This window comes from Dryobates pubescens, chromosome 2 (genome assembly GCF_014839835.1).
Source record: "Dryobates pubescens isolate bDryPub1 chromosome 2, bDryPub1.pri, whole genome shotgun sequence".
Taxonomy (NCBI): Eukaryota; Metazoa; Chordata; class Aves; order Piciformes; family Picidae; genus Dryobates; species Dryobates pubescens.
This window is the reverse complement of record NC_071613.1, coordinates 27,783,218-27,811,131: the sequence shown is the minus strand read 5'-3', so window position 1 is coordinate 27,811,131 and position 27,914 is coordinate 27,783,218. Positions and strand designations below refer to the sequence as shown.

The following is a 27,914-nucleotide window of genomic DNA, read 5'->3' as shown; positions in this document are numbered from 1 at the left end:
AATTGCATTTTGGCAGCAGGAAACCAAGAAACACCAACAGCATGGCAAGCAGGATCCCTGTGGAACTTACTGATGAGCAGTTTTTTCAGAATGTGCACTTAATAGGTGAGGGCAGTGGCTGGAATCATTATAATATTAAGTAGCTTTCTACTTTATGCAAAATGTATGGCTTCTCTCTACTCATAGATCAATCATGATTAAGGTCTTGCAGTGCACACAGGGTGTTTTTCAAAGCTGGATGGTATGTAGAATACTAGAAGCCATTGGACAGCAGAACATCCTTTATTCTTTAAATTTAGAATAGAATAGAATTAACCAAGTTTGAAAAGACCTTTGAGATTGTCAAGTCCAACCTATCACCCAACACCATCTAATCAACTAAACCATGGCACTAAGTGCCCCATCCAGTCTTTTCCTAAACACTTCCAGTGGTGGTGACTTGACCGCCTCTCTGGGCAGCCCATTCCAATGGCCAATCACTCTGTGAAGAATTTCTTCCTAACATCCAATATAAGCCTCCCCTGGCACAGCCTGAGACTGTCCTCTTGTTCTGTTGGTGATTGCCTGGGAGAAGAGACCAACCCTCACCTGGCTACAACCTCTCTTCAGGTAGTTGTAGAAAGCAATAAGGTCTCCCGTGAGCCTCCTCTTCTCCAGGCTAAGCAACCCTAGCTCCTTCAGCCTCTCCTCACAGGGCTAGTTTAAAGCCCTGTCAAGTCCTGCCAGCTCCCTTCCTAGAACCCTTTTCCCTCTGTGGGATAGGCTATCCTCATTTGCAAGGATCTTTCTCCCTCTCTGGGACAGATATGCTCTATCTGTTGCTAGTGGACCCGGTGCCGCAGAAAGTTCCCCAAGATTGAAAAACCCAAAATTCTGTGGGTCCTTTGATTTTAACAGTGCCTATTTAAACCAGCATGATCTTTTGCAGGAGCAACGCACACAGATGTGTGAGTCTGAATCAATAAATGGCTGAGAGGCATAGGCAGATTGTTTCTTGAGGCTTCAATAAGATAAAACATTTCAGGACATGCTTTGCAGGTTTCGATGCATACTTGAAGGTTTCTTCATGGTGAGTGACAGAGCACTGGAACAGGCTGCCCAGGGAGGAGTCATCTTCTCTGGAGGCTTTCAAAACCTGCCTGGGTGCATTCCTGTATGACCTACCCTAGGTCATCCTGCTTTGGCAGGGGGTGTTTATACAAAGATGAATGGAGGTCCCTTCCAACTCCTAACATTCGGTGATTCTGTATTACGTAGTTGGCTGGATGAAGTTACTGCTATGTTGTCAAGTAATTCATTGAAGACATACCATTCAGCTGTCCAAGCCTGGAGTTGCAAACATGGTACTGTAACCAACTCTTAAGTCTGGTGATAACCTCTTTCATGGGAACTACAAGCAATTGATATGCTTACAGAGTGTCAAGTACTATGGAGGTCCAGTTCATGTTGGAATATTTGAGAGTTATGATGAAATTAATAGCATAGTTTTTGTCATTGGCTTCACTGGAGTCATTAGTGGTTTTATTAACAAAACTGCTGGTTTTCTGTGGTCCTGGAAGTCATCGTGATGTTCTTGAAGTGCAGAAGCTGGTTTTGATGAAAGATGGATGCAGATCATTATTATGCAGCTTATGTGATTTAATGGTCGGTGAGTCTGAACCTGGGCTTTGTCTTTGTTAGTCTTCCTTCTATAAGGAAAACTGAAAAAAAAAACAGTTCTCCCCAAATATTAGCACTTGTAAAGAGGGTTTTAAGTCTCTTGCATCCTTTAAAAATGTACTTTAGTGTATTGCAGCCAGTCAGCTTTATATTCAGTTCATATTTGCTGCATCATGCTGCATTAATGTTGGCACTGGTGCAACTGAAAATGTTGGTTATCGCATATTTAGTCATTATCAATATAGTACAAAAGAATTGTAGAATCAAATTGCATCCTTGTTAGCTCATGCCATAGAGCTTAGACATTTTCTGGCCTGGAGATTGTGCTGTAAGAATTAACAGTGAAGCGGGTAGGTGCATACGTGTGCATTCCTTGTGGATGCAATGTGCATGGCTTGCTTTTTATTGCATTGGAGTTTTAAGATGAAGAGGTAGAAGTGAAAGGTAAGATGTAAAGATGTTGTATCGATTTGAATTATACCAACAAATAAATACTCAGTTTGGGCTCTTTCTTTAGTATTAATGTCTATTTTTTGCAAACCTTTGCAAACAGTTGTCAAAATCCATCTACTTCCTGTGTGGTTCAACTCAAATTCCTTCATTCTTTTTTTCTGGTACATTACTTTTATTTTCTTAATGCATGGATAATATTCCTTTTTACCACTGCTCAATCCTTTTAGCTACTGCCAAGAGGGAAAGAACAACAAGATTGTGCACGTGCTTCTTTTGGAAGGCTAAAGAGAAAAGTTGTGAGGCAGTATGTGGCTCCCAGCAGATTTCTTCATACACAAAGAAGGAGCTCTCTGAACATTCTGATCTAATGATGACTAATCAGTTAGTTGCCACACTGAGGACTGAAACAGTTGAGCTTTTTGTTTTAATGGCATTGCACCCAGTCTGCATACAATTAAACATACTGACTTTTTGGTAACATATTTTACAGATTTCCAAATGTATAATGCTTTACTCTTCTAGAACAGGTTAGAAAATTGTCATTTCCTGAGTTACTGCCAACACATTGCAGTTCTGATTTGGTCTGGGGTCAGGATAATGTTGGAGTCAAAGTCAGCATATTTTCATCTACCACAATTAGTTAATGTTTGTGCAGCACTTTTTGTGGATCTAAGGAGCTCTTAAGTGTTCAATATCATCAGGAATGATCTTTTGTATTCTTATTTTAGATGTTAGTGTTCAATGCTTTTTGTGAAATGTATTGGGAAGAATAATATATTTTCTTTTTAGAGTATAAAAGAGAATGCACACTGAAGTTGCATTTAACATTTTTATTTCCATCTTTACAGACACTGTTCACTTTTCCTGTGCTTTTAGCAAATTGCATCTTTTAAAAGAAGAAATCACGTATAATGCAGAGTTCTCTGAGGAAGTGTCATTTGGCTGTATAAGGAACACAGTTTTATGTAATTATGTTGTTATTGCCTACACCTTCACAGACATCTCTGCCTTTTCATGGATGCTATGAAGGGGACACAAATGTCCACATCTGTCTCTCTTTAGTCCTTGAGTCTTGTTTTATTGTCTACCCCATCCTTTTCAAAGTCCTTATTGCAGCCAGCAGGTCAACTCCCCTATTTTCCCTTATTTCACTTAGAGTATGTTGGAAAACAAAAACAAAAAAAATTTTTTTTTTTTTTTTTTGAGAAATGTCAAAAGTCCATTTTCAACCACTTTTTCCTGTAAGGCACACATTATGTGGGGGGAAACAACAAAAATGTGACAATTTGTTGAGTCTCATGCTGTTCCTGCCTCCTTTAAGCTCACAGAACTGCAGTAAGGGTGAGGTGGGCTCGCATTTCTGGGAATTGTCTAGTCCAATACCCTGCTCGTAGCAGGCTCAGCTGGAACAGGCTGCCCAGGGCCACATCCGATGGGATTTTGATATCTCCAAGCATGGACACTCCACAGCCTCTCTGGGCTACCTGTTCCAGCATCTGACCACCCCTGCAGATAAAAAGGTTCCTATCTCTACATTTAAATGGAGTTTCCTGTATTTCAGTGTCTCTTTGTCCTTTCACTGTGCACTGCTCAGAAGAGCCTGTTTGCTTGCCAGCTGCTGGACTGCTGCTTGTGTTCTATGTCCCCTGGTGTGCTGGCAGGGTCTGTGGTGGCTGTGTGGAATAGCTGGCACTGAAACCCTTGCTCAGCTGTGCCAGGGAAGATTTTCTTCAAGCGGGCAGCTCAACCTATAAAGCAGAAGGCAATTGCAACTAAGAGCAACCATGCCAATGAGGACCTCTGCAGGCTTTGGTTTTCCTGTGGCTTAATTGTCTTCTGTGACAAAAGGAGTCTTGTAAACCAGTATATTAAGGCTCAACCCTCCCTTCTGTTTGTCCTGCAGGAGTTAAGGTTTTTGTTTTGTTCCAGTGGAAGTTTTTTCCTTTTTTGTTTTGTTTGTTTTTTAATATTTCAAGCAATCTAAAACTTGATAGTTGTTTGCTACAATTACACATCTGTACTTTTCTTATGCATCTTCTTTTCATGGCTTTTTTTTCCTGTCTCCTTTTAGCAACCTCTTCTGTTGCTTGAGACACTTGCATTGGTTTACTTTGTGTCCAGTATTTTGTTCTAACTGGCTTAGTACTACTTTGATTTAATAAATATTTTTTCAAATGTATTATTTACAGTAACTTGCAGTGTCTTGTTTGGTCTGTGAGTTTCTCACTGTCGGTTTTGCTTGTTTCTTTTGTATGGTTTGTCTTGCCTGTGTTTGTGTTTGATTTCCCACTGCTGATAGGTTAAATAGCTTTTGATGAGGAGGTGGGGCTCCTTCACTTTCCTGTGCTGCCATTGCTTTCTCTCAAGCAGGCTAATAGTTTTGGGCTAAAACCCAGGATGCATTATGTGAGGTTTTTATACTTGATATCCTTTTCTTAAGCATCAGTAACCTATGTACCTAAAACATAGGTATGTAGATTAAAAACATTATAGGAAGCTAAGTGAGTAATATTAGATAAATTAGTGTATTTGTGTCCTACTCTAAATTTGCTATGAACAAAAACTTGATAAATTTATATCAGAGAGCTGAAGTTACAAACATTCCCAGTATGTGAGCCTATATTCCTTGTCCCTTTTTTGTACTTAGATTTATCTTTCAGATGGCATTTTGCATTCAGTTTTTTTGTTTGAATACTGTGGCTTGAATCTATCATGAGTTCAAGTTCTTTTTCCTAGTCCATCTTGGACTTTGTAAGGGACCAACTTTCTTTTAAATTTATGAGGGGAAGGAATTAACATTTGCCAAAAGATGACATGAATCAGAGCTCCATTATCCTCAGTTTGTATGAACCTTAATTCTTGACTTACATCTGAAGAAGGGAGGAAGACATGAGCTTGCAAGTTACTCAGACTTCTCTGGAAGTTTTATGTTGTGTCATCCTTTTTCTTCAGCACTGGTTTAAAGAGCTCCATTGTGCTTTTATCAGTGTCTTCGACAGTCAAAATGCTCAGGCTGTAATTGGATTATGTATGTCACTTAATGCACATAGAATTTTCTCTTGTTATTGCAAGACAGATATGTCTACTAAGCTGAAAATTAATGTTGGATGAAGTATTAAATAAAGGAGCTTCAGCTGAAATCTTTAACATCTTGTGCTGATTCAGAGCCGGAATACTGCAAGTATAGCAGAATATTCATCTGTGTGGTTGGGCAAACATGAGCCTGGATCAGGCCCCAAAGAGGATGGGCTGTTCTTTGGGGCATCTATTCCATTAGTCATACTCTGACCATATTTGTGCAATTTTATTTGACTTAAATATTTGAATTATTTTTCTATACAGTTATCAATAACGACAAAGCTGTACAACTGCAGGAAGCAGTAATTTTCACATGAGTCTACCTGCCTTGTACCAAAACACCAAAGCCAATCAGTTGCATTACCTTTTTTTACTTGCAGCTTCCAATTATGAATCCTTTTAGCTCATTTTTATTAAATGGCTTATATGTTTGATAACATAAAATCAAAGACTACTTCCCATCCCTCTGCCTTGAGCCATCTGTTAATTCTTCCTGTGTTCTTAACTGGTATTTAGATAGTATGTATCATGACACAGGCGACTGCACAGCTAGGCTGCCAGTGTATGTTCTCCCAGCTGCACAGCTGCCTCAGGCAAGCTAACTATAGCTTTGAGTTTGTGAGTGGTATGTCAAAGATAGCTATTTATAAATCAAATTAGAAAATGCCTTGGAACTGTAATTTTTCTTTCAGGCTTCACTTGCAGCTATCCAGAAACAAAGTATTCCGTATTCATAGATTTGGTTATAAATTTGATCTTGTCTGAAGAATAAAAATAATACACCAAATAAAAACCAAACCTGAAAAGAACCCTGTTAAATGATTACAAATTTGTAATATAGATATCAGTTATAAAAAAAATATAAAATATTTGTATACCTTTTCCTGCAAGATGAAATATGAAGAATGTGGAGATGCACTAACCAAATAAAGTACGTATTTATTTTTTCTGTTTTCCATAATTTCCAATTGTTATTTTTGAAAACATGTCTTCATTGTAAACTGATACTACGCTTGTTTTAAAGGTTGGAAAAGTGAGGTAAGATGCTTAAGAGAGAAAGTTTTGACCTTCTTCAGTTTCAAATCAAGAATCTATCACACTGATAGACCTTGTAGAAGTTTGAATGGGCTGGATGCTGGTCCACGTCTTTACTAGGTATTTATGAGGATCAGGCTGTAGGCAACCTGAAATGAATATCAATAAACATGGCATTCAGCATAAAAGGAGATCCTTGATAATGTGGGAATAAGCAGCTTTCCGGAATCCCCAAAATGAAACACAAATGCTCCAGTTCTTTCCTACTTTCAGATCAATGAACTGTATTGAAGAGGCACAACTATTCTTATTACTTTGATGGGGCATGGCTGAATTAATGGAGTTTAGATCTTGATTATATGAGCCAAACTGCATTTATCTCCTGTGGAGTAATATTTTAGCCTGTAACTAGCCAGCTGTTGCTCAGTAGAGCCATTCTCTAAACATGAGAGCAGCCAACAGAAGGAATGAAAAGCTTGTAGTTGCCCATAGATAGGTGATGTTAGGAGCCTATGCAAATTATTTTTTAAATGCTTATTAAATAATAGTCCTCTCTTGCAGATTAATCTCCTATAACTAAGCACTTTAAATATAGGCAGTTCTGTGCCATTTTTAGAACACTCAGATTACTTTGTTAAATTATTAACCAGTTTTTATCATCAGTAGGGGAGTTTTTATAGAAATGAGAACAGGATCTTACTCACTGGTTATTTTTAAAATGTGCCAGCATGAAGGCTTGTACTTGTGACAAGGCTCATGAAGTGTAGCAGTTGTATGGATTTTTAAATAATTACCAAAATTAAAGAAAAAAATTCTTTTTAGATATAGAGTTCCATCCAAGTTTGGACCTTACAGTGTATCTTCAGTTCTGCCTCTGTAATGAGTGGATGCTGAGGCTGCTCTTGGTGAGTTTTTATCATATTTTAAGGCCGAGCTAGGAGGCTATAAATATTAAAGCATGGAGAAAGCTGGTGTTTAAAGGTTACTTCACTGGTAAGTATTTTCTGCTGTGACATAGGACAAGGGTTGGCAATAGGCTATATGTCACCTTCTCTCTCTTATCCTGTTTCTTTTATGATTTGCATTAGGGCCTGCAGGTGAAGCATCACTGAGGTCTGATTTTGCTTGAGGGCTTGAGAGGAGGAAGGTCCACCTGTAGGAGTGTAGCTGGTGGATTAAATATTTGGAAGTCCTTAGTCCCAAATTCTCCATGATTTGCCTCGAGGACACTAATGTACCTGCTACCCAGCAATTCTAAATCATGGATATTTAGAATTGGTCAAGCATGAAGTCTCTAACTGATGTCTGAGAGATTCTGTGCAGCTCAGCTTCCAGATAGGAGGGACACAGGCTCTTCCAGACCTGGAGTTCTGCCCTCCTTGAAAGGCAACTGAAAACAGAACAAGTCCATTTTTCTCCTGACTGCAATGAAATGTAATGCGAGACTATGTCAAAATCCACCAGAAAATTGAATTATCTTTCTGTGGAGTGCAACTTGTCTGTTGTAACTGGTGAAGTGTGGTGTAACAAATAAGAGTTGAGAGAACATGGGTGTCTCTTCCTTCTAGGCCCTACAGCATTACTTTCTCCAAAGAAACTTCAAAGTCTGTTTCAAATCTTACATGCCTGTTAACCAATTTTCCTGTTCAGATGGTCAATCATGTAAGTATTTGATGAACAAGAATGAATGCCATTAAGGTGAATTGTGAAACCTCTGAGGACTTCTGTTACAGGGCCATTTTTTTTTTCTATTAGTCAGTGTGTCCAAAGTTACAATTTAAGAATCAGTAACATCATTCTCTGTGTCTTGTTATGCTGTGGTGTGTTTTCACTTCTCCTATTTAAACTATGCAAAACAAGATTTTATTTTTAATGGAAAATTACTAACTTTTGGAAGTGTGTATGGATATATGCTTTGTGTACTTTATATAGGAAAATGATCTTTAGATATTGGCAGGGCACATTCAACAGATGGCTGGGGAGAGTCTAATCCTCTCCCTCCTGGCACAAGGTATGCTAATTACTATGTGCCTTAAGCAAAGAGCCTTTTAGATATTTAGCCACCTTTCATATTGGGGCGGAAATGTCTACTGGAGAAGGTAATGGAAAGATCCCCATTTAAATTCTTTAAGGACATCATTACAGTAAAAATGGAGGGAAAAAAAAAAAAGAAGAAACCTCTTGTTAGTCAGGTTTGGCAGAATAAATTGGAAGAGATTATAGTTGCGTCCATCAAAATAGAGTCAATTTTCAGGAGAAGCAGCAGAGGATCTCTCTGTACCTCCTAAAACCACCACCTGAGATCTGTGAAAGCCACTGTATGAGGCTGGCTGGGTGTACACTTGCTGCTATTTGTCTATTATTTGCAGTTCCATTGAAGTGGCAAGGTAGCAGATGAGTAAGACAGCATGCAGAAAAAACACCACTTCCCTGACACAGGAAAATCACTCACCATGAAAGTAACAGCTCTTGTATTTCCAGAGCTTTTCCAAGAGGGGAGGCACCCCTAAAGTCCTCATTTGCAGATGCCTCTATTCCAAAAGCAACATGGGAAAGATACGGCTCTCACCCTGGCCCTGTGGAGACCTGACTGCCCTTACCCAATTGCTGTGGCAGCCAAGCCCTTCTCTGGCCCTGCCCCCCACTCAGCATGGTACTAAGTGTGAAAGGCGATCTGCCTGCCACAGTAAGTCTTCAGTGGGGGCTGCTGGTGCCTGATTGGGTTGTTAGGAAGGAGCTAGGAAATTTGGAGAGCTGCTGACCAGTGTGTCCAGCCTGGAAATGGCAGTGAGGACAGAGAATGAGCTCAGTGCCTCACCCACATACCTATCTGTGAGTGTGTGGTGGGGAGCCTTCTGGGCTGTTGGGAGGGAGCTAATCACCTGAGAGCCTCCTTGTCTTTATATTTCAAGTAAAGGCTATCAGACCCAAACAGTGCAGGTGTTGGCCATGATGCTTAGCACTTTATTCCTGTGCACATCAGTTCATGAAACTGCTTGAAAGAGTCCAGGACAGAGCCACAAAAATGATTAAGGGTGTGGAACATCATCATTATGGCAAGAGACTGAGGGAGCTGGGGCTCTTTAGCTTGGAGAGGAGGAGACTAAGGGGTGACCTCATTGATGTTTATGAATATGTAAAGGGTGAGTGCCAAGAGGATGGAGCCGGGCTCTTCTTGGTGATCTCAATGGCAGGACAAGGGGCAATGGGTGGAAGTTGAGGCATAGGAAGTTCCATGGAAATGTGAGGAAAAAATTTTCTGCTGTGAGGGTGATGGAGCCCTGAAACGGGCTGCTCAGGGGGGTTGTGGAGTCTCCCTTTCTGGAGATATTCAAACCCCACCTGGATGCATTCATGTGTGATCTGGTATAGGTGATCCTGCTCTGGCAGGGGGGTTGGACTAGATCTTCTGAGGTCCCTTCCAGCTCCTAGCATTCTGTGATTATGTGATCTCTCCCAAAATGACTCACACTAAACAAATCCCTTCATCCCTGCCCAAAACCTGTCCCCTGAAGGTGGATACCACATGGCAACCCAGCTTCTGGAGAGACAACAGTCATGAGCTCCTCCAAGTTTCTCTGTAACAGTAAGCCAGCTGGGATCTCCCTGCCCACAGGTTAAAGGGGCAATACTGACCTGTTCTGGCTGATACGGTGGTGTCAGGAAAAAGAAAACAAACTCAAATGGAAGATTATTAATTATCAGATATCTCTGCTTTTTAGAACTTCAAGTTCTTATCACCTACTATTTGCCATCTTAATGCTCTAACATGCTAGCTGCTAAAACTTCTATAATGACTCTTCTCACTTGGTCTCATTTATGCTCACAGTGATACCGGTGGAGAAGCTCCTAGGTTCTATCGCACCTCGCCTGTGTTGCTCTGCAGGGAGCCTTGCAAGGTCCAGCACCAGAACTACAACAAGAGCAGCTGAGAAGCAAATGGGGCAGTCCAAGCTGCAGTAGCATGCTGGGAAATATGCTATCTTCCTGAACATTCAGAGAGAATTCCCCTGCTGTGTGAGCACATTATTTCCTCAGTGACCTAGTTTTATGAATAAAAAAAGTCTTTCCTCTTCATAACTACAGCAATAGAGAATTTTATTAAGGTTTGCCAGTATAAAAAAAAGGTTACTGTGTCTTAATTTTACTAGGTTGCTTTAAAACTTCTAAGATCTTTATGGAAGTTAGGAAATAGCTTGTGATCAGCTGTCAGTCCTATGTACATGCTTCTTCTAGAAATAAGTCTGTAGGGATGACTCAGACTTGGCAGCCCAACAAAGATGTTCCCTTTGTAAAGCAGTTACATCTGAAAATGTAAGACTGTTTTTTTCATTGCTCTCTTGAAGGGGGTGGAGACTGTTAGGATGATCATGAATATTTTAAATGTGAGCTCTGCAGTTCAGCTGCATGACAGCTTGTGTAGGACAAATAACATTTTATACCCTGGCTGGATAAGCACATTAGTGTTTCCAGTAGAGATTCTAGTTTTGGCTCTGCGACTCATTGCCTTTACACACATGTCTGGGACCAAAAAGGGTTTCAGAAGCCAGAATTTAAATGTCATCTTAAGCCTATTCATGTGCTTATCTAAGCCTAGACTGTGGCCTGTTGCCATATGCTAACATCTGTAAGGTGTGCTCTCACACTAGTAATTATTAAATGCAGTTAGAAATCAGGGCAAGTTTTCAAGCATGATAGCTCCTAGGTGATAACTAGTGCTATTTGACACTGATCTGGGTGCTGCACTGCAATGTAGAGTAGAAAGTCAAGTTTAAAAGAGTTTAGGTCATGAAAATAGGATCATTCTGTAGCTATCAGAGAAATGGCTGACATTTTTGAGTGGCAAACCTTCTCAAAGAAGACAGGATTGTATGGGTTTCTTGTGGTTGTTAATTGGCAAAATAATGCAAAAGAGATGATAAAACTGATTACATTGCTTTCATTCTAAACATCTTTTTTTAAAGTTTATTGCAGTGTCCACATGCATTCACCTTTTGTTATTTCCCTCATAAAGCCTGTTGGTTTAATATTGTGGAAGACTCTTGTGTTGCTTAAAGAGTCATTGAATCAATGGATGGTTTTGGCTGTTGATAAGCAGTTTTCTACAAGAAAAGTCTATTTATCTATAGGCAGAATGAGGAAAAAGACATTTTGTGCTCAGCAGGATCTCTTTGGTGAATAGCGGTTTCACTGATTATGTAACTCTGTTGGAGAGGGACATAAATTTTGGGTTGCAGCTAAGATAATATAAAAAAACCAAAGGTAAAACATTGTCTAAAAGGCCTTAAATTGCTTTTGGCCTCCAGAGGTCCAATTGTCCTTTGGATTGCTTTTTACTTTTAGGCGTGTTCCCCTGCTGTTTAATAGTTATATCCACCAAGCTCTATCAGTTGAAGAGTATTGCTCCACATGTAGTATCAGCATATGAGAAGAGTAATAGGAATGATTCAAGTTTCTGTGACTAAAGTCTTTGTTTTGCAGCCCCATGATCCAGATGTGTTGTATGCATTTGTTATGGGGAAGGGGTTTGGTGTGAAACCTGTCTTAATGAGAGGTGAGATTTCTTTTTGATTCTGGCTCTTGCTCAGTCTTTCAAGGCTTGGGTTACCAGAAAACCGGTCCTTTTCAGCTTCAAGTAGGAACAGATAATTGTCTCGAGTTGCCTACAATAAGCAAATATTTTCTGCTTCAAGTTAATGCATTCTTATGTTTTTCTTAATATTTACATGACACTTCAATTGTGATACCATAGTTGGTGTAACTAAACCTGAACTGGAGGTGTGAACTGCTTTTGGTGATCTCACTTCAAGCAGTAGCAGGCACATGTATGCACATACACCACTTTGACATGCCACTTCAGCTCATCTCCAGCAAGAAATTTCTCTGACGTTGTTATGCGTTGAAGCTCTTGGTTTTTCAAAGGAACAGTCTTCAGAAAGTCTCCTTTATATATGCGGCTTCTGGTGCCTACATGTGAAAAAGAGGATGAAGAGGATGAGAAGCTGGAAGATGCTTCAAGTTCAAGTACCTCTTAGGTATAAGCTATGGATGGAATTTAAGAGAGAAAAGCAAATTAATTCCCTGTAAGACCCAGTTTTGTAAGTAATAATAGAAAAAGTTATTCTTGAAATACGGGTTTGAATAATAAAGATGTTCTTTGTGTGGGGTAGTATAGGATAGCTAATGCTTTATCAATCATGTATGCTACAAAGATATTTCATACAGGTTAAAATAATGGTGTTTTAATTTTCAAGGAAGTCTTACCAAAACTGCCACATTTCCATAGTAACAACAAATAATGTGTATTTGAACTTATAGTTAACTAGTGGGGTAAGCAACTCCAGAAAATAATGGGGAACATAAGCATATAGAGAAATAATAAGATCTTTGAAGAGTGACTAAGTGCAAGTTCATGTGGGTGAGAGGAAGAATGGAAGGAGTGGGGTAAAGGGCATAATTTCACATCCCCTGTGTATGTGTTCTTGACTGCGTGTAGCTCTTGTGTGTGTGAGAGGAGTATCCACTTCCATGGTTGTGAGGGTTTCTTTGTGCTCTAGAGAATTGTGGCTGAGATTTTTGTCCAGAAATTAGCAAGAAGATAGAGGGGTGCATGCTACTACAGAAAAGACCATTTGGGTCTTATTTGTCTTTGTAAAAAGCTGGGAAAGCAAAAGAAGTAATCTCCTGAAGTATCTGCTGCGTTATGGCACAAGCAATTCAAGTCTAGTAAAATAGTAGAATATTATTGGGCTGTGAATCTTTCTGTGCTTTAGGTTTTCTGTGGTTTTTTGATTGAAAATTTACTGGAGCTTCCTTAGGAGGTAAGAATCTGCTCAAGGAAGTAATACTGGAAATTATGCAAAGCATTCACTGGGATCTGTGCTTAATTTTGATGCAATGTAATGAAGTAACTATGTTGACATTACCAGATGCTGGTTTTGGCAGATGAGAACCACAAAATCTGAGACTGAGCTCTCTAAAATTTGGTCTTTGGTGGCATGGATGACACAATGCCAATCTGTGATCCACATTCAACAGTGAAAGTTATTTAGTAGGAAAAAAGTGTACTTTAGTAACTCAAATTTCAGTAGAACACTTTCACAATACTTTGCATTGATTTTTCATTAAAATTCAGACTGTTTCTCTAGAGAAATGTTAGTTAAATATTTTAGGCTTTCCAGAGGGGTCAGTGCTAAATCCAGTGTTGTACTGGCATGGTCATATTCCTTTTGCTTCTCAAACTAATCCTGTCCTTGTTATCTGCGGGACCTCTGTGCTGAAGCTATCCTAAACTTTTTCATCTATAGTCTCAAGAAATTTTCACTTTATCTCTTGGGCTTAGATGGTGTAAGCATAATGAATCTGGTCATTTCTACCAGCAGGGGCAATGAACTATTAATGCCAAGGCTGACACAAGAACAAATGCATTTTTGTAAGGCATGAATAAATTTAGGCTGGGAAGTAGGAGGATTTCCTTAGTGATTCTAATAATGAGCTTCTAGAACAGCCTTCCAGTGGTACTAGAAGGGCAAACCCTCCAATTACTTTTAAATTAAATGTAAGAAAGGAACTCTGCAATGGAATAGCCAGTGGTGGCTAAGGGCTGAACTTGATGACTCAAGAGATCCCTCACAGTCTTTTTGTACCCTGTGCATGTGCAAGCGGGTCAGGCAAAGAGTGATGATATCTTCCCTTCCATTTGCAAAGTTGCACTGAAATAGCTATAATTAGCCTTTTTTTAGAACCTACCTCTTGGAAGTGTGTGATCAGCTGTGGCAAGTCATTGGGATGTGAAGTCCAAGTATTTAGTTTGAAGGTGGTATAAACCAAAGTACATATTGAAGTAAGATTTCCCCCACCACCCTATCTTACTTTCTTAATGCTATTTTAACTCGTATGAGTGAAACAAGCTAACAAGGAGCTGGTTGATGTCACAGCTACAGATAGTGCTTGCTTATTGGAAGGGCAGCTTTTTTTTCTTTTTTTTTAATTCTCTTGGCATATGTTTTACTTGCTAAGCATATTCATATCAGAACAGCTGACAAATGTGTTCTAAGTAGCCTCATTGACCAGCATGCTGCTGCTCTGTCCCTTATCAACAAATTTGACAATATGGTGAATATTTGGAACCTTTACTACCATAATATTTCCATTGATGGCAAAAATACCTCACTGCAGTATCTCGTATACAATGACTTCCATGCAGTTGCTTAAATGCTGCTGAGGAGCCCCACTAAATAACTTGGAAAATCCTTTGGCTATGAAAGCTTAGTTAATTATACCAGAGTACGCAGTGAGTTAATTGCGAAATTAGCCTGGTGTGGTTTATTCAAAATAATATTTTCCTGCAGTCAGAAGTAGATTACTGATGCTAAGTTTCACCTGAATACGCACTGAACTGCAATTAATAAAACTTCTGACTCATTCGTTCTTATCAATACAGCACTATGTTCCCTTTTCTTCCTTGCTGAATGTTGATAATGTATATCCTTTTTATCATCTTACTTTCTTCACTTGACCTTACCATTAACATTTCACAGTGCTGAGGGGAGAGGGCTGAAAGTATATACTAATATAAATATTCTAACCTGGAGTGCTCAAACATATGATACTCAGAGTTCATTTTTGTAGTATCACTGGTGAGAGGAGTAGTTAATGATGATGTGCATGCAGATCTTGGTAAATGAGTGACAGTTCTGATGGAAAAGTGGCATTTTTACTGTGCTCTATTTTGTAGCATTACTGTGTTTAAAATAGTGTTGTGCCAAATATTGTACATTGTCTCACTATTGTACATGGAGGGAAAATCTGGTTTTAGGGCTCTGTTGAACTGCTAAGTAACAGAAGAAAGCACTTCTTGTGAAGAGCATGAGGTTGAAATAAAGAAGGTAGGAAAGTGAAGAGCAGCAGAAACCCTGTTCTATTAGATCTACAGTTTGGAAAGCAATGCTTGCTTTGAAAGTATCTAGAGCTAGTGCTCTGTTTCCTGAATCTCTTATGTGTTTATTGCATTACTGCAACACTTACTTCAGGCCTCCTCCCTTATGAGCTTCCCCCTCCTCACCTAGTTGCTAAAAAGTATTTAAAGAACCTGAAATAAACAGAGTAAATGAAAAGTACTTTTCTGTCTAAATGCTGGGTTGCTGCTGTGCTGTTAGGTGGTGGGATGTGTAGCAAGAGATGGTCACATTCTAAGAACATTTTGTAACAGCCTTCATATAGAAATATTCTCTTTGGCACTAATTACTGAGGAGCTCTTTGAGAATAGCTGAACAAGGAGGATCAGTCAGTATTCAAACATGTGTGATTTAAAAACAGTTGTACTAATGCAATGTATTGTTCATTGCAATTACAAGGTTTCTTCCAAGTATAAATTATCCATACTTAACACTGCATATGATATAAAGTAAGGAAATATGAGTGGCATGAAGTTTCAGTATAGCATTGTCTTAGCTGTTAACCCTATGCTGAGAAACAGAGAATGGCCACCACCGTCTTTTGCATGCAAATTACATGTTGTGTAGATTAGATATGTGACAGTTAATGAGGTTCTATTGTTGTTCAATGTCCCCAGTGTAATTAAAGCTTTTTAGAACTGCAGTGTTCTTGGTACCCCTGCTAGAGCTGTTATATTTCTTCTGTTATTTACAGCACTGCCTGAGTGATTTGCTATAGCAAATCAAAGGGAAATTTCTCAGTCAGTTCTGTCATTTTGTCCTGTGTCTGTACAGCACGGAGCACAGCAGGACCTTGGTCTATGGCTGAGCCTGCTAGTAATACAAATAAATTATAATCATACCTGACTGCTGCACTCACCTGAGAGCAGCATTCAGCAATGGCTGCTTCTACTCTGCTGTTCCCTGTTTCTTATGGCATTATACTCTTCATCACCTAAGGCCAGTCCTGAGATAACCAATTGGTATTACCTGTTAATATCAAAGCAGCTACAAATGTCTTCCTATGCTTAACCTGCTGCTAAACTGAATATTTGATATTGCAGTTTCCTTTTCTATAGTGATCATCACCATTATAAGATACCCAGTGTTCTTACAGCATTCTTGCAAACATCAATGTTATTTATGCCTTGGTAAGGACCAAGTTCTTTAAAACCATATTTTACATAGACACTTTTCCAAGTCATGTGTTATGCTGACACTTTCAGGTGATTTCAGAATAGGCTTTTGATTAGGTTGTATCTTTACCAGCAGGTTAACAGAGCCTGGACTAACATTTCCTTATTGGCTGTGAATATAAACAACCAAGACTAATATTGGAAGTTTTGCATCTGAAGTGTTTTTCATTTTAATTGCAGCATTACAAAATTTCATCCATGTCCTCACTGACCCCCATTCTGATAAAAGAGGAAGGGATTTAAAAGCTCTGGGCGATCATCTGGAGATGTGATGTAGAGTTAAATCATCCAGACTGAAAGTATGTGTATATCTTTGATAGTGTGCTTGTGCTCCCTAGCCAGTCTTGAAGCAGCAGCTATCAGTGGTTTCCTGTGTGACTCTGACTTAGATGTTTCAATTTATTTAATTTGATACAGATGCTGCTATGATAATCCACATTTCTGGCATTTTGTTTTCAGATCTCTGCCATGCAGTCTATCTGGGACTGTTTCACAGTGTCTTTCAAATATGGAAGCAGGTTTAAAAAAACAACAGCTGTCATTCCAAGTGGGGTATCTCATCTTGGACTGCTTATGCTCTGTGAAGTTTACATGACCATCTGAAGGTTTGTAGCAGGTTTATGAAACTCATCTTGGGTTACGTGTCTCCTTCAGGTGGTTATTCTGATGATTATTTCTGCTGTAGAATTGTGCATGAGTTAGAAGAACCTTAGAAAATCTTAGCCATTAGACAGCCTTGTAGAAAAAGTCAATTATTCTTCTCATTATTTTATCCCCTTTAAAATCTTTCCAGCAAAAATAAGAACTAGTAGTTTCAGAAAGCAGGTGTCCTAGCATTCAATGTTGCTACACTTGTTTTGTAGTTGTGGTGGGAGTTTCTGGTGGTTTGTTTGTTTGTGTTTGGATTTTTTTTTTTTTTGGGGGGGGGGGAGGGGGGTGGCTTGTTTTTATATAATTGTGTGGCATTTTACTATTTTATTCTTTGCTCCTAATTTTTTATTTAATATATATTTTAGTTCTAGATGGACTGATATAACTGGTCCTTTGATCTGTTTCTATGTTTATGGAGAGAGAGAGGAGCTGCTGTTGCAATGTTCAAGTGATGCCTAGGTGAGCTGCTTGGAAAGTGTCTTTTAAAGTGTTTTTTTTAAGTGGTAACTCTATTGCTATGAAATTTGTATGGTAATGATTCATAAACCTGCTTATACTTTCTAAATTAACAATGATAATTTTCTTTACATTCCAGCCTGGATTCATTATGTGAAACAGAGAAAATTCCTATCTTTCTGGAAACTCATACCCTACCCAGACACAGATTAGAAGGAATAAGCTGACAATAGAAAACCATACCCAGACAAAAAGGAGAAACATCTTTATTTTCTCAGCAGTGAGACCTGCACCAAAATAAAACATATCTATTCCTCTATTCTTGCATATTAGCAGCCTGCTGGGAGAAATGTGCACTAAGAACTCAGTATCTAAAGTTGTCTATGAACTCAGCTTCCTTTTTATTATTTTTTTTTTTCTGATTCCTGAAGCCATGGAATGAATACAAAGCATCAGATTAATCTTCATCTATCTCTTTGAAGTTATTTTTATCTTTGCAAATATTCTTCATATTGGTGGTTCACTCCAGGCATGCTGAAGTATGAAAGATGCTATTTGCTCTACAGAAAAGCACTGAAACTTTTGTGGTCCAGACTCTGCTATTGAATGCAGCATGCCAGAGTGAGTTTACACCAGGTCATTCTAATCATGCACCTCCCTGCAGTGCTCCTTTGTTTATTGTATACACTTGCATTTTCTTTGTCAACACATGTACACTCTTTTGGTAATACTTGGTTCTTACAACTACTGCACTGCAGGTTGGCTGCAGTAAGTAAGGATGAGCCAGTCACAGAGACGGCAACAGAGAAAAGTAGTGGGAGAGGCAGGGGAAAAAAAAGCTGATGGCTAAAAGTGTTAGGAGGGAGGAGAGGGGACCCTGAAGCTTCACAACACTGGGGAACAGGGGGCGATGGGTTTCACGGAAGGGCCCCTTGCAGCCCTCTGCAGCATAGGAGGGCTGCAAGTTGAAATTAATCATTTGCCTTAGCTAGGCAAGCAGAGAGCTTCCCTGAGGGCAAACTGACCAGTGGCTGCTGCTTCTTGTCCTCAAATCTCTTCCAAGTATGATTCTGGGCGCACAGTTTTCAAAGCAATTCAATTCTGCATGGAGTTCTTAAACGAATTTGAGTATTTACAAACTCTGCTTGCAGTGGTGCACACGGCACGAGTAGGTCTCACCTCCGTGTTACCCTCATCAGAAAATGACGTCCTCACTCTCTGCCCATCCCAGGTGCAAGTCAAAACGTGTGAACTCTTGTTAGGGCAGCTGGAGGCCTGACCTGTCCCTGTCGCCACCCCTGTGACAGCACAGAGGTCATGCCCCGGCGCAGCTGCTTTCCGCACGCCACGGCCCCCAACCCCTCGCCCAGGAGCTGGCGGCGGGCAGCCCCCTCGCGCGCGGTTCGGCACGTCGTGACCCCTGACGCCACCGCGCCACCGCCTCACCCTGTGGCAGGACCACGGACAGCGCCCGCGCGGCCCCACCCCGGCCCCTGCGCCCGCCGTGGGACTAGGTCGGCGCGCGTGCGCTGCCACGGGGCTGGAAACTGAGGGCGGAGGGGAGGGGGGAAAGGTGCGCGCGCCGCTAGCCGCCCGCCCTCGCGCTGAGGTAACGGCCTCCCGTACCGGTGAGGCGAGCAGCCAGACGGGTGGGTGCCGTCGAGGGGAGCCGCCCGCCTCCGCCCTCTTTCCCCTGCCGCCGCCCGCCTCCGCCCTCTTTCCCCTGCCGCTGCCCGCCCGCCTGGCCCCACGGGCACAGCCCGTCGGAGGTGAGGGAGCCGCGCTGCCCCCCGGCCGGCCGCCCCCCGCGCCGCTCCGGGGCGCTATGAGCCATGAAGCCGCCTGGCAGCATCTCCCTGCGGCAGCCGCGCTGCGGCCGCCGCCTCTCCGCCGCCTGCCACCTCACGGTCCTGCAGCTTCTCCGTCGCCTCGTCTCGCTGCTTCTGCTCCTCCATGGCTCATCCTGTCTCCTGGCCCGCGCGGGCGCAACGGCCACCGGTGCGTATGAGGAGCTGTGTGTGTCTGAGGCAGCTGCTTCTCGGTCCCTGTCTCCCCCAGCGCCCCTTAGTCCCCTTACCTCTGCTCTTGGCGATAAATCTCCATAACATGTTTCCCTGAGTGTCCGTTTCTTGCCTTTTGCCTGTGATAGCTTTGTGTACGTGTCTGTTTCGGCTTACAGAATTACAAAGTCCAGAAAATGCCTCTTCCCCCCCCCCCCCCCCCCCCTTTTTTCCTCCCGCTTGTTTACTTACAAAATAGAGAGAAGTGTGGTGAATGCCTCTCTGATCCTCTGAGGCTAGTGCTGCAGTGTTTTAGATGAGAGGATGGTGTGCGTAGAAATACGCTGGTGAGATATGCGACATTAAGAGGCTGGGGTGTTTTTTGCGTGTGTTGGGATGCGTGTGTGCAGGAATCTGACTGGGAAGCTAATTTGTTCGGGGTTGCATTTGTGTGTGTATTTTTTGTTTATTAGCCTTTGAGTGCAAATTGACGATGTGGAATGCAGTTGCATTGTTTATTGATTGATTGTATCTTGAAATTTTAATGAGGAAAGATACAATATTTCATCCAAAAAGCTGTCACTGGAAGAAAAGGGCTCTTGTCAAAAGTTAAAAGAGAGAAGTGGAAAACTTACTTTGAATTTAGTTTGTCTTAGGAACATAGGTTGGGTTTAATTTTTTGTGTTTTCGTTTGTTTGCGGTTTTTGTTTGTTTTTGTTGTATATGTTTTGTGGCCGCCTTTGTTGTTGTTGGGGGTTTTTTGGTGTATGCCTTTCAGAGAGAATTTGTCTATTAAAGAGAGTGTAGGGGATAGCTACATATCCATTAACAGTTTGAATTTTTCCTCCCCTTTTATTCTGTTTGGAGGTTGAGAGGCATTAAAATATTTATAATCCATGACCATATATTAAAATGTATATGTGTTTAAATATTTCTGAAACCATTTTGTGTGAAAATGAATCAAATATAGCTCAATGAGAAAGTTATCTGTTTACTTGTGTGGGTAATATGGTACTAGAATACTGCAAGCTAAACATGTAGCTTTTTATGGCTATAAACACGTTCTGCCATCTACTTTATGGCTGGCATATCTTTTTTCCTCAGACCTGCACTGGAATGAAACAGCGGGCGGTATAGAGGGAGTACTGGCAGATGAAGAGAATACATTTGAAGAGAATAAAAGCAGTAACAGTAGAAATAACAGCTACAGTGGTGCAATCCAGAAAGAAATCACACTGCCTTCAAGATTAATTTATTACATTAATAGAGACTCTGAAACCCCTTACCATATCCTGGATACCAGGGCAAAGCACCAGCAGAAACACAACAAGGTAAGGTAAAAAGAGGCTAAGTAGAATTTTCTAAATGGTAATATGTTACATGGAGCTGTTTGACTGTTTTGTTCTGTAGAGACTAATAGTAGTCTTTGCTGTCAATTTTGGCAATTGAAGGAGGACATGCAATTAAATAAGAATGTTTTCCCTTGTGTTAATTTAAAAACATTTTGAATTTCATGATGATTCAGAAGTTGAAGTGTAGATAAAACAAATGGGAATGGTACAAAGTTGACTTGTCTGATCAGCATAGATTTCAGTGTCTTGACTTATTGGTATTCTGTCATCAACAAACTGCTTATTTCAAAATAGCTCTAGACTGCAGAAATTTCTGTGTAGGGAGTTTCTGTAGAATTTTGAACTTGCATCATGAGTTACTTGGCTTTGAATGTATTCTGCACTAATAAATGCAGTATTGGTTTCCTGCCAGTGCATAAGCAGTTAAGCCTACTGTGTGGTTTTCATTTTTAATGACAAGATTTAATGTTTCACTTTGTATAGATACAGTTAGGGTTTTTTTCTGAAAATGCATGGGATAGGACAAACTTTGATTTTTGTGAAAGAACTTAGTGAAGAAATAAAGTCTATTCTAAACTAGATTGTTTAGGAGACACCCTTTAAAATGATTCTGTCTTGTTTTTATAAACGTCTATTAATTACTGCCCAGAGGTTAAAAAGCTAAAGTGAAGCTAAGGGTGGCTTGTGTGGTATAACTAAAGGACTTAGCTATAAAGGAGTTCCTACCTATTGAGTTGTGTTTCCATAAAATTTTTTATAAAGTAAGTTTATTATGCATTATATGTGCTTTTGTTGATAGTATATGCCATTTCATACGTGAAATTAATAAGGAGGCACTTAAAATATGTGTGGGGGAAAGAAAGGTAGTTGCATATCTTTGCTTTTCTAATGGGAAGGAAGATTGGTCCCTAGCTTTTTCACTTAGATACCAGTGTGTGCCTTTGGATGCATCTAAATACACCAATATATTATGGGTGGCACAGAAACTGGTTGTGGGAAACTGGAGCTACTTAAGACAATACTGTCTTCAGAACTAATACCTCTTTAGAGTGAGCCCACTCTTAACCATAGGGACTTTCTGTCCCCCTCTTCAGGGAGGAACATGGGAGGAAAGGAATTTGAAGCATTTGCACACCTGCCTCTGGGAATAATGCTTCCTTCATGTCTCTACATGAGATTTTCTTGGGAATCCACAGAGAAGAATGTTTGCCAGTCCCTTTTACTTACCCAGCATTGCCCACAAGCACATTGCTGCTATTGCCTACCCTTCCTGTGCCCTACCTGTTGGAATAAAGCTCTGCAGAAATCAGTACTGGCAGAACTGGTATTGATTTCCTTGCTTATGCTTGCTGCTGAGCATTGTGTAAAGTGGATCTCCTTTCTATTAGTTGTGTCCCTTTTAAGCTTAGGGAATGCTAACACTGCAGTCTTTCCCACAAAAGTGTTCTTTAAGCTTGGGGCTTTCTGGAGAGTGACATTATGTTGATTTCATTCTTCTGCCATCAAAATTCTATTGCTTTAATCCATTTAATTAAAGGAAAGAGTTCATTATGTTACTTGTCTGGATTTACTTTCGCATGTCTTGTTTCCAAAGCACCAGAGAGGGCTTCCCCCCAGACCCACTTGCATCTTGTGTCTTTCCTTTCATGGAAGTAATTTCTTTATCCTTCTACCCATTTTACCAATTATATAGTTACTAATATTTTTGTTATTTTGCTCTGTTTAAGATTCATTGTAGTTGTCTCTGTAGAGCAAACCCATAAAGAAAACAGAAGGCAGTTTGATTATGAAAGATACACAAGGGTTTGGTGTGGGCTTTTTCAGGGTGGTGGGGGAGGCAGATTGTTTAGTATGTGCTTTTATCCTTTCCCATAATGAAAATACCACATTGTAATAAATCCTACTTGTGAGATTTTTGCTGTCTCACACACTGGTGATAATAAGAAATAACCAAAATAACTTTATAGTTAAGTAAACAAATCTATCTTTATGATTGATTTTTAGCATGTGAAAAAAGTAGAGGCAAATATGCTGAACTTATATACATACACAGTGGACAGTTACAAAGGAAAATACCTTTTTTTTTCTTTTTTTTTTTCCCTTTGCTGTTTTAGGAACCTTCAGCCTGTATTTTCTTGTCTACTTTAATCTACCATTTTTAGATACGTGATGTAGATATACTCCCTAACTATGGATGTTACTTAATGGACCTTTTTATAGAGCTTCATTATAGTGGCCAGAAGAATATAAGACATATGGATAGTTTGTGGGATTAGGCCTGAATATCTCTGAAATGCTGAGTCACTATAAGGAGGCAGGAAGAGTAGAGGAAATGGTTTGCATTGGGAAGAAAGAGGTAAAGCTAGAGAAATATAACTATATAAAATTATTTAAAATATTTTGGTTTTTTGAAGTGCCTTCCTAAATGTAGGGGCCTGCAACTTTCTTCATGGAATGTATTTAGAAATGAAGGGCTATAGGAGATAAAAGTGTACCAGAGAATCAAAAATTTAAAAAATAAACTGTTTTCTTAACACTGATATATTTTTTTATCCCCTTTTGAATTTGGTGAAATACTACTGTAATGAGAGGACATACGATCTAAACTACTGGTAGGTCTTTTCTCATTTCTTATTCTTCTAAGAAGCCTTTTCTCCCTATTAGAAAAAGAAAGGAATGTTCACCATAGTTTTGACAGAAGTAGTCTATCTCCAAGGTGGACAGAGTTCTAGTGTATTATCTGTTTTCTTTTTGTGCTCTAAAAGCAGCATATTTTAAGTATTTGGTGCTTGAAGGTTCTGAAATCTGTATACCTGTTTTCTTGTAGTCAAATTAAGGCTGGATGGTTTTCAGTTCTTCCAAAGTTTTTTATCTGAAATTCTCAAAAATGAGCATCTGTTTATAAAAACACACTGAAGAAGCTCATAAAAATCTTTAAACTTGCTGAAGACATCAGACATCTGTGTTTCATGGCTCTGTCTTTCTAAACTGCAGAGTAGGGTTTTGAATAAATTAGTCATCTCTTTATTGAATCTGATGACTACTTTGATTCTTTTTCACAGACCGCATGTGTAAGGTTGTTAGGGCCTAGTGGAAAGACTGCATAGGACACAACTTGTCACAGAAGGTTAAGAGCAGGTCTTTATGGTGCCAGCAGAGGAGACAATTTTGCAAGGTGTGATCTTGAGCATTGCCAGAGAAACACAGCTTGGGGCAACCTTACCAAACTTTGAGTGGAAAATAGCTTGAACTAGGTTCCTGTGAAGGAGGACTGTTATATGCTGGGCAGTTTCAAACTGTTTTTAGATCACTGAATTGTAAGTTCTCAGAAACTGTAAAGAAGCAATGTCTTCATGTATAATTTTGGTGAGGAGGGAGGTGTTAAGGAAACTGTTTTGCAGATCCTGTGATTGGAAAAAAAGCAGTGTGATAGGACTGTGTTCATAGTCGAAACTACTGTCCTCGTCCATCATGTCCCTATCCCATCCACACCCTAAAAAATTATTTTGGGCTCTTTGTCTTGGAGTGAAAACTCCATGTCCTTCTGTTCAGCTCTGCTGTTTGTCATTTATCTAAAGAAAATATTCCTATTTACATTTTCTGCTATGTTGCCCCACTTTGAAGGTTGAGATACAGTGCTGTTTCCGTCCTTTATGGAACTTTGGTATGCAGCATCTGAAAGTTGGCAAGGACTAAAATGAAAGGAAAACAACTGTCTCGGAGCTATTGCAAAGGAAGAAAAAGCAGGGCTGCTTTGTAAAAGATGAAAGGTCACAGTTAATAATCTCTCAAGAGGTACCATCATGTGAATTCTTACTAAATTCCAGATAATCTTATGCATTAATTGTTCTCTTCCCTTCTCTTCCCTTGCCTATCTTAGGCCAGGTCTTCGTGTTTAATCTCTGTGTAATGAGAACTTCATGTGGCTAGTCTGTATAAGTTTAAGATTGCTGGAAATCTCTGTAGTATTTTGGCTGGCTTGGCTTTGCTTTGTTTTGCTTTGTTGCTTTTTCCTCTGAAATTTTCTGGGGTGAACCTTCCACATGGATGATTTTGTGTACTTTCAATTTTTTTCTATATGGAAGTTATATTAATGCAAAAGACTTGCTGGGACATTGTCTTCAGTACTTACCAACTAGGAGGAGAGTTGAAGTAGCTCTTTTATCGTCATTGGTTTCTGGGAGTAGAAGGCCATTTTCCTTATGCTACCTTCTCAAGCAGGTTTACACCTTGGTTTCCTAGCTGAAATGTGGGTCATCCTATTTCTAAGACTTCTTAAATTCTTTTAAAAAGTATATTTCTGTGTCCTCTCATGAGCTTAAAATAACAACCTATGAAAAGTTTCATTCCTAAGTGTTAGGTAGTGCTACGTTTGCACTTGTTAGGTCATGTTACAAAATAAAAAAACAAAGTTTATAAGTTTTCTAGCATTTTTGGGAAAATGAGTACTGCAGGAAAGTGGTCCAAGATATGGAAGCAGTACTTTCAGAGTTTTGTGAACAAAACCCCAAGAAAGGTACAATTTTTAGTGGCCAATGTCAGTACAGATGAGCATCTAAGTATTGTCATGTTGGTGGGGTTCTCTCTGCTGCAGTTAAGAGCAATGATAGGATTACTTTTAGAGGTAGGCCTGAGCCTTTATTCATGTATGCTGACAGCTATTCTTTCAAAGAACAGTCTTTCCAAGCTTGAGGTTCAGGTCTGTCAAATAAACCTCTAATATTAACTATTAAAGACCAGGAACAAATAATCTGCACAAACTTTTCTGAAATCTCATATGTTGTAAGTATGAGTCTTTATACACTGTTGTGACATTTACACATGCTGTTTCAGCATGAAATGCTTTATTTGCAATGAATAGTGGCAGGTTTGATCAACATATATGCCATATAATAAACGTTTTCCAAATACTGAAGGATGCCTTCTGTCTGAAATCTGAGCACAGGCAAACAAGCTAAGAGTCAGGAATTAATATATGGTAAGTCACATTGATTTGTGGCAAAACTTGTAGTGTTCTCAGAACGAAAGTCTAGATGAACAAGTGCTTTAATGGCATTACTTGGGTTTCTAATTCCAAAATGGGAGTTAGGAAACCCCTTGCTCCGCTACTGAAGTGAGAGAAACAGCTTGTGGCCATTTTTTCAGTCAACAAAACTATGAGAAAATAGATTTCTAAGAGTCAATGAGCTTGTCATTTGGAGACCATGTCTGTATGAATATAACAAAGACCTATAGGTACAGTCAGTTGGTTAAATAATGTGGTTACCTTCATTTAAAAACTTGTAACAGGAATCGGTACTTTTGAAGAGATAATATATTGCCACATTTGGCATAGGTTTATTGTGAAGAAAGTAAACCCAATATAGTACTTTTTGGTGATGAAGGTTACAAAATTCCTGAAAGCGTGGGACAAGTGAATTATGGAAAAATGATGCCAGAGTGCAACAATAAAAACAACGAAAGTGTTCAAATTGTGACATGGATCAATAGAACTGAAATTCTAGTTACAGCTTTTGTATTTTTATCTTGAAATTTATATTAAGCTAATGACCGATATGAAAGAAAGTGAAATTCTGTATGTATATGGATTTTTAGCTTGGAACCCCCCCTGAGAGCTATTGCTTTACACAAGCAGCTACAGCACTCTTTAGAATGTCCCTTAGTATGAACAATCTCCTATTTCAGTGATTAGGCTAGAAATCTGAGCTTCTAGAACAGTGAAAAGAGACTTGCATGTGTGCAAGTTGTACAAGACAATGATGTTAAATATTTTTCCTGCAAAAAGATATGGTAAGATACCTAGCCCGTATATATTCTTTTAAGTACATGCTATTCTAAATTATGTTCTTATTTGACTTTATATTTCTGTCAGTCAGAACACAGGATTTTAGATTATACTTCAGGCATTGTATTAGATGGTAGCTGATAAGAGAACAGTGTGGAATAAGATCTATAACAGCAGCAAATCTTGAACACCTTATCTGGACAACTTTTAAATGTATCCAGGGATGGTGATTCAGTGTTCTTTCTGTAACTACTGGTTTGAGCTGATTTGGTGGAGAATGTGTCCTACTGCAGGACAGCTGACCAGTGTCAGCCGCTTTGAAGCAGTTGCTCATGTGTACAGGCTACGTTGTTAAGTGAGGCACAGTAATAGATAGCAAGTGGCGGTTTTATATACAGAAGAAATTGTTTTCAGAAATAGCAGTGATATATCATCTAATCTTACAATATGAACTTTTTCTTAAGATATTGTAGACTGAGAATACAAGTTACTTTAACTTTGATTTGCAGAAGGCTAAAGAATACATGGTCAATTGCTTAGAAACTTAAAGGACAGTATATGTGTATCACTGCATGGGCTTGACTGGCTGAAAGAAAAGCTATAGCAGAGCAGGCTAGACATCCACCTACCTGCCCCTGAGAGAAATCAGTAGCAGATGCAGATGGATGTATGTAAGAGCATAGCAGTCATGGGGTGCTGCTTCCTAGACTGGTCTCCCAGCCTCAAGCAACTGGTGGCTCAGGATCTGCTGGGAAGCAGAACATGTCTTTTAGATTTAAAAGCCATAATAGGAGTTCCCAATCTCCAGGTTATCCAGAGGTTTTTTTTTTGGTGTTTGGGTGTTTGTTATTTTTGTAATACACATATATTTTTAGTATTTGTGATGTCTTGTGCTGAAATTTCAGAATTTTGGTATGTTTCAGTATACCATGATTGCTTTTGAAGTGTGTTTTCTTATTTATTCAAGTATTTATATCATCCTTTACACTTAAGTATTTTCTTATTTGGTTAAGTTAAATTGCATGTTTGTGAATGGAAAGATATTAAAAAGTTTGGCTTATTTAGTTGGCTTGAAATTGACAGTCAAAACAACAGTAGTGGCAAAAGCAAACAAAACTAAAGAAAGAAAATACTTGGGTATTACTGTTTTGTACATTATTATTTAGCCTTGAAGCTGCTCCTGTAAGTAATGCATGATCTGTTAGGAAAAGTGAAAGAAATACTGCACTTCTATCAAGCAGAAGTGTATTTTTACTTCTAAACTAACCCTGGAAAAAGTGTGTAATCACTTTTGATGTCACTTTTTTTGCTCA

The 27,914-nt window shown here is 39.5% G+C and overlaps 2 protein-coding genes across 10 annotated transcripts in view; one reads left to right on the top strand and one right to left on the bottom strand.

Annotated features, from left to right (window-relative positions):
* KLF7 (KLF transcription factor 7) overlaps positions 1–27,914 on the bottom strand; it is a 412,385-nt gene that overhangs the window by 137,530 nt on the left and 246,941 nt on the right. The gene's annotated exons all lie outside the window — the stretch shown is intronic.
* Positions 19,168–27,914, top strand: part of ADAM23 (ADAM metallopeptidase domain 23) — a 75,316-nt gene continuing 66,569 nt past the window's right edge. For all 8 annotated transcript variants that reach the window (XM_054173212.1, XM_054173230.1, XM_054173197.1 and 5 more), the window contains exons 1-2: positions 19,168–19,462; positions 20,569–20,795. In XM_054173212.1, coding sequence (XP_054029187.1) covers positions 19,297–19,462; positions 20,569–20,795 — 393 coding nt within the window. In that variant the 5' untranslated portion in view covers positions 19,168–19,296. The remainder of the gene's footprint in view (positions 19,463–20,568; positions 20,796–27,914) is intronic.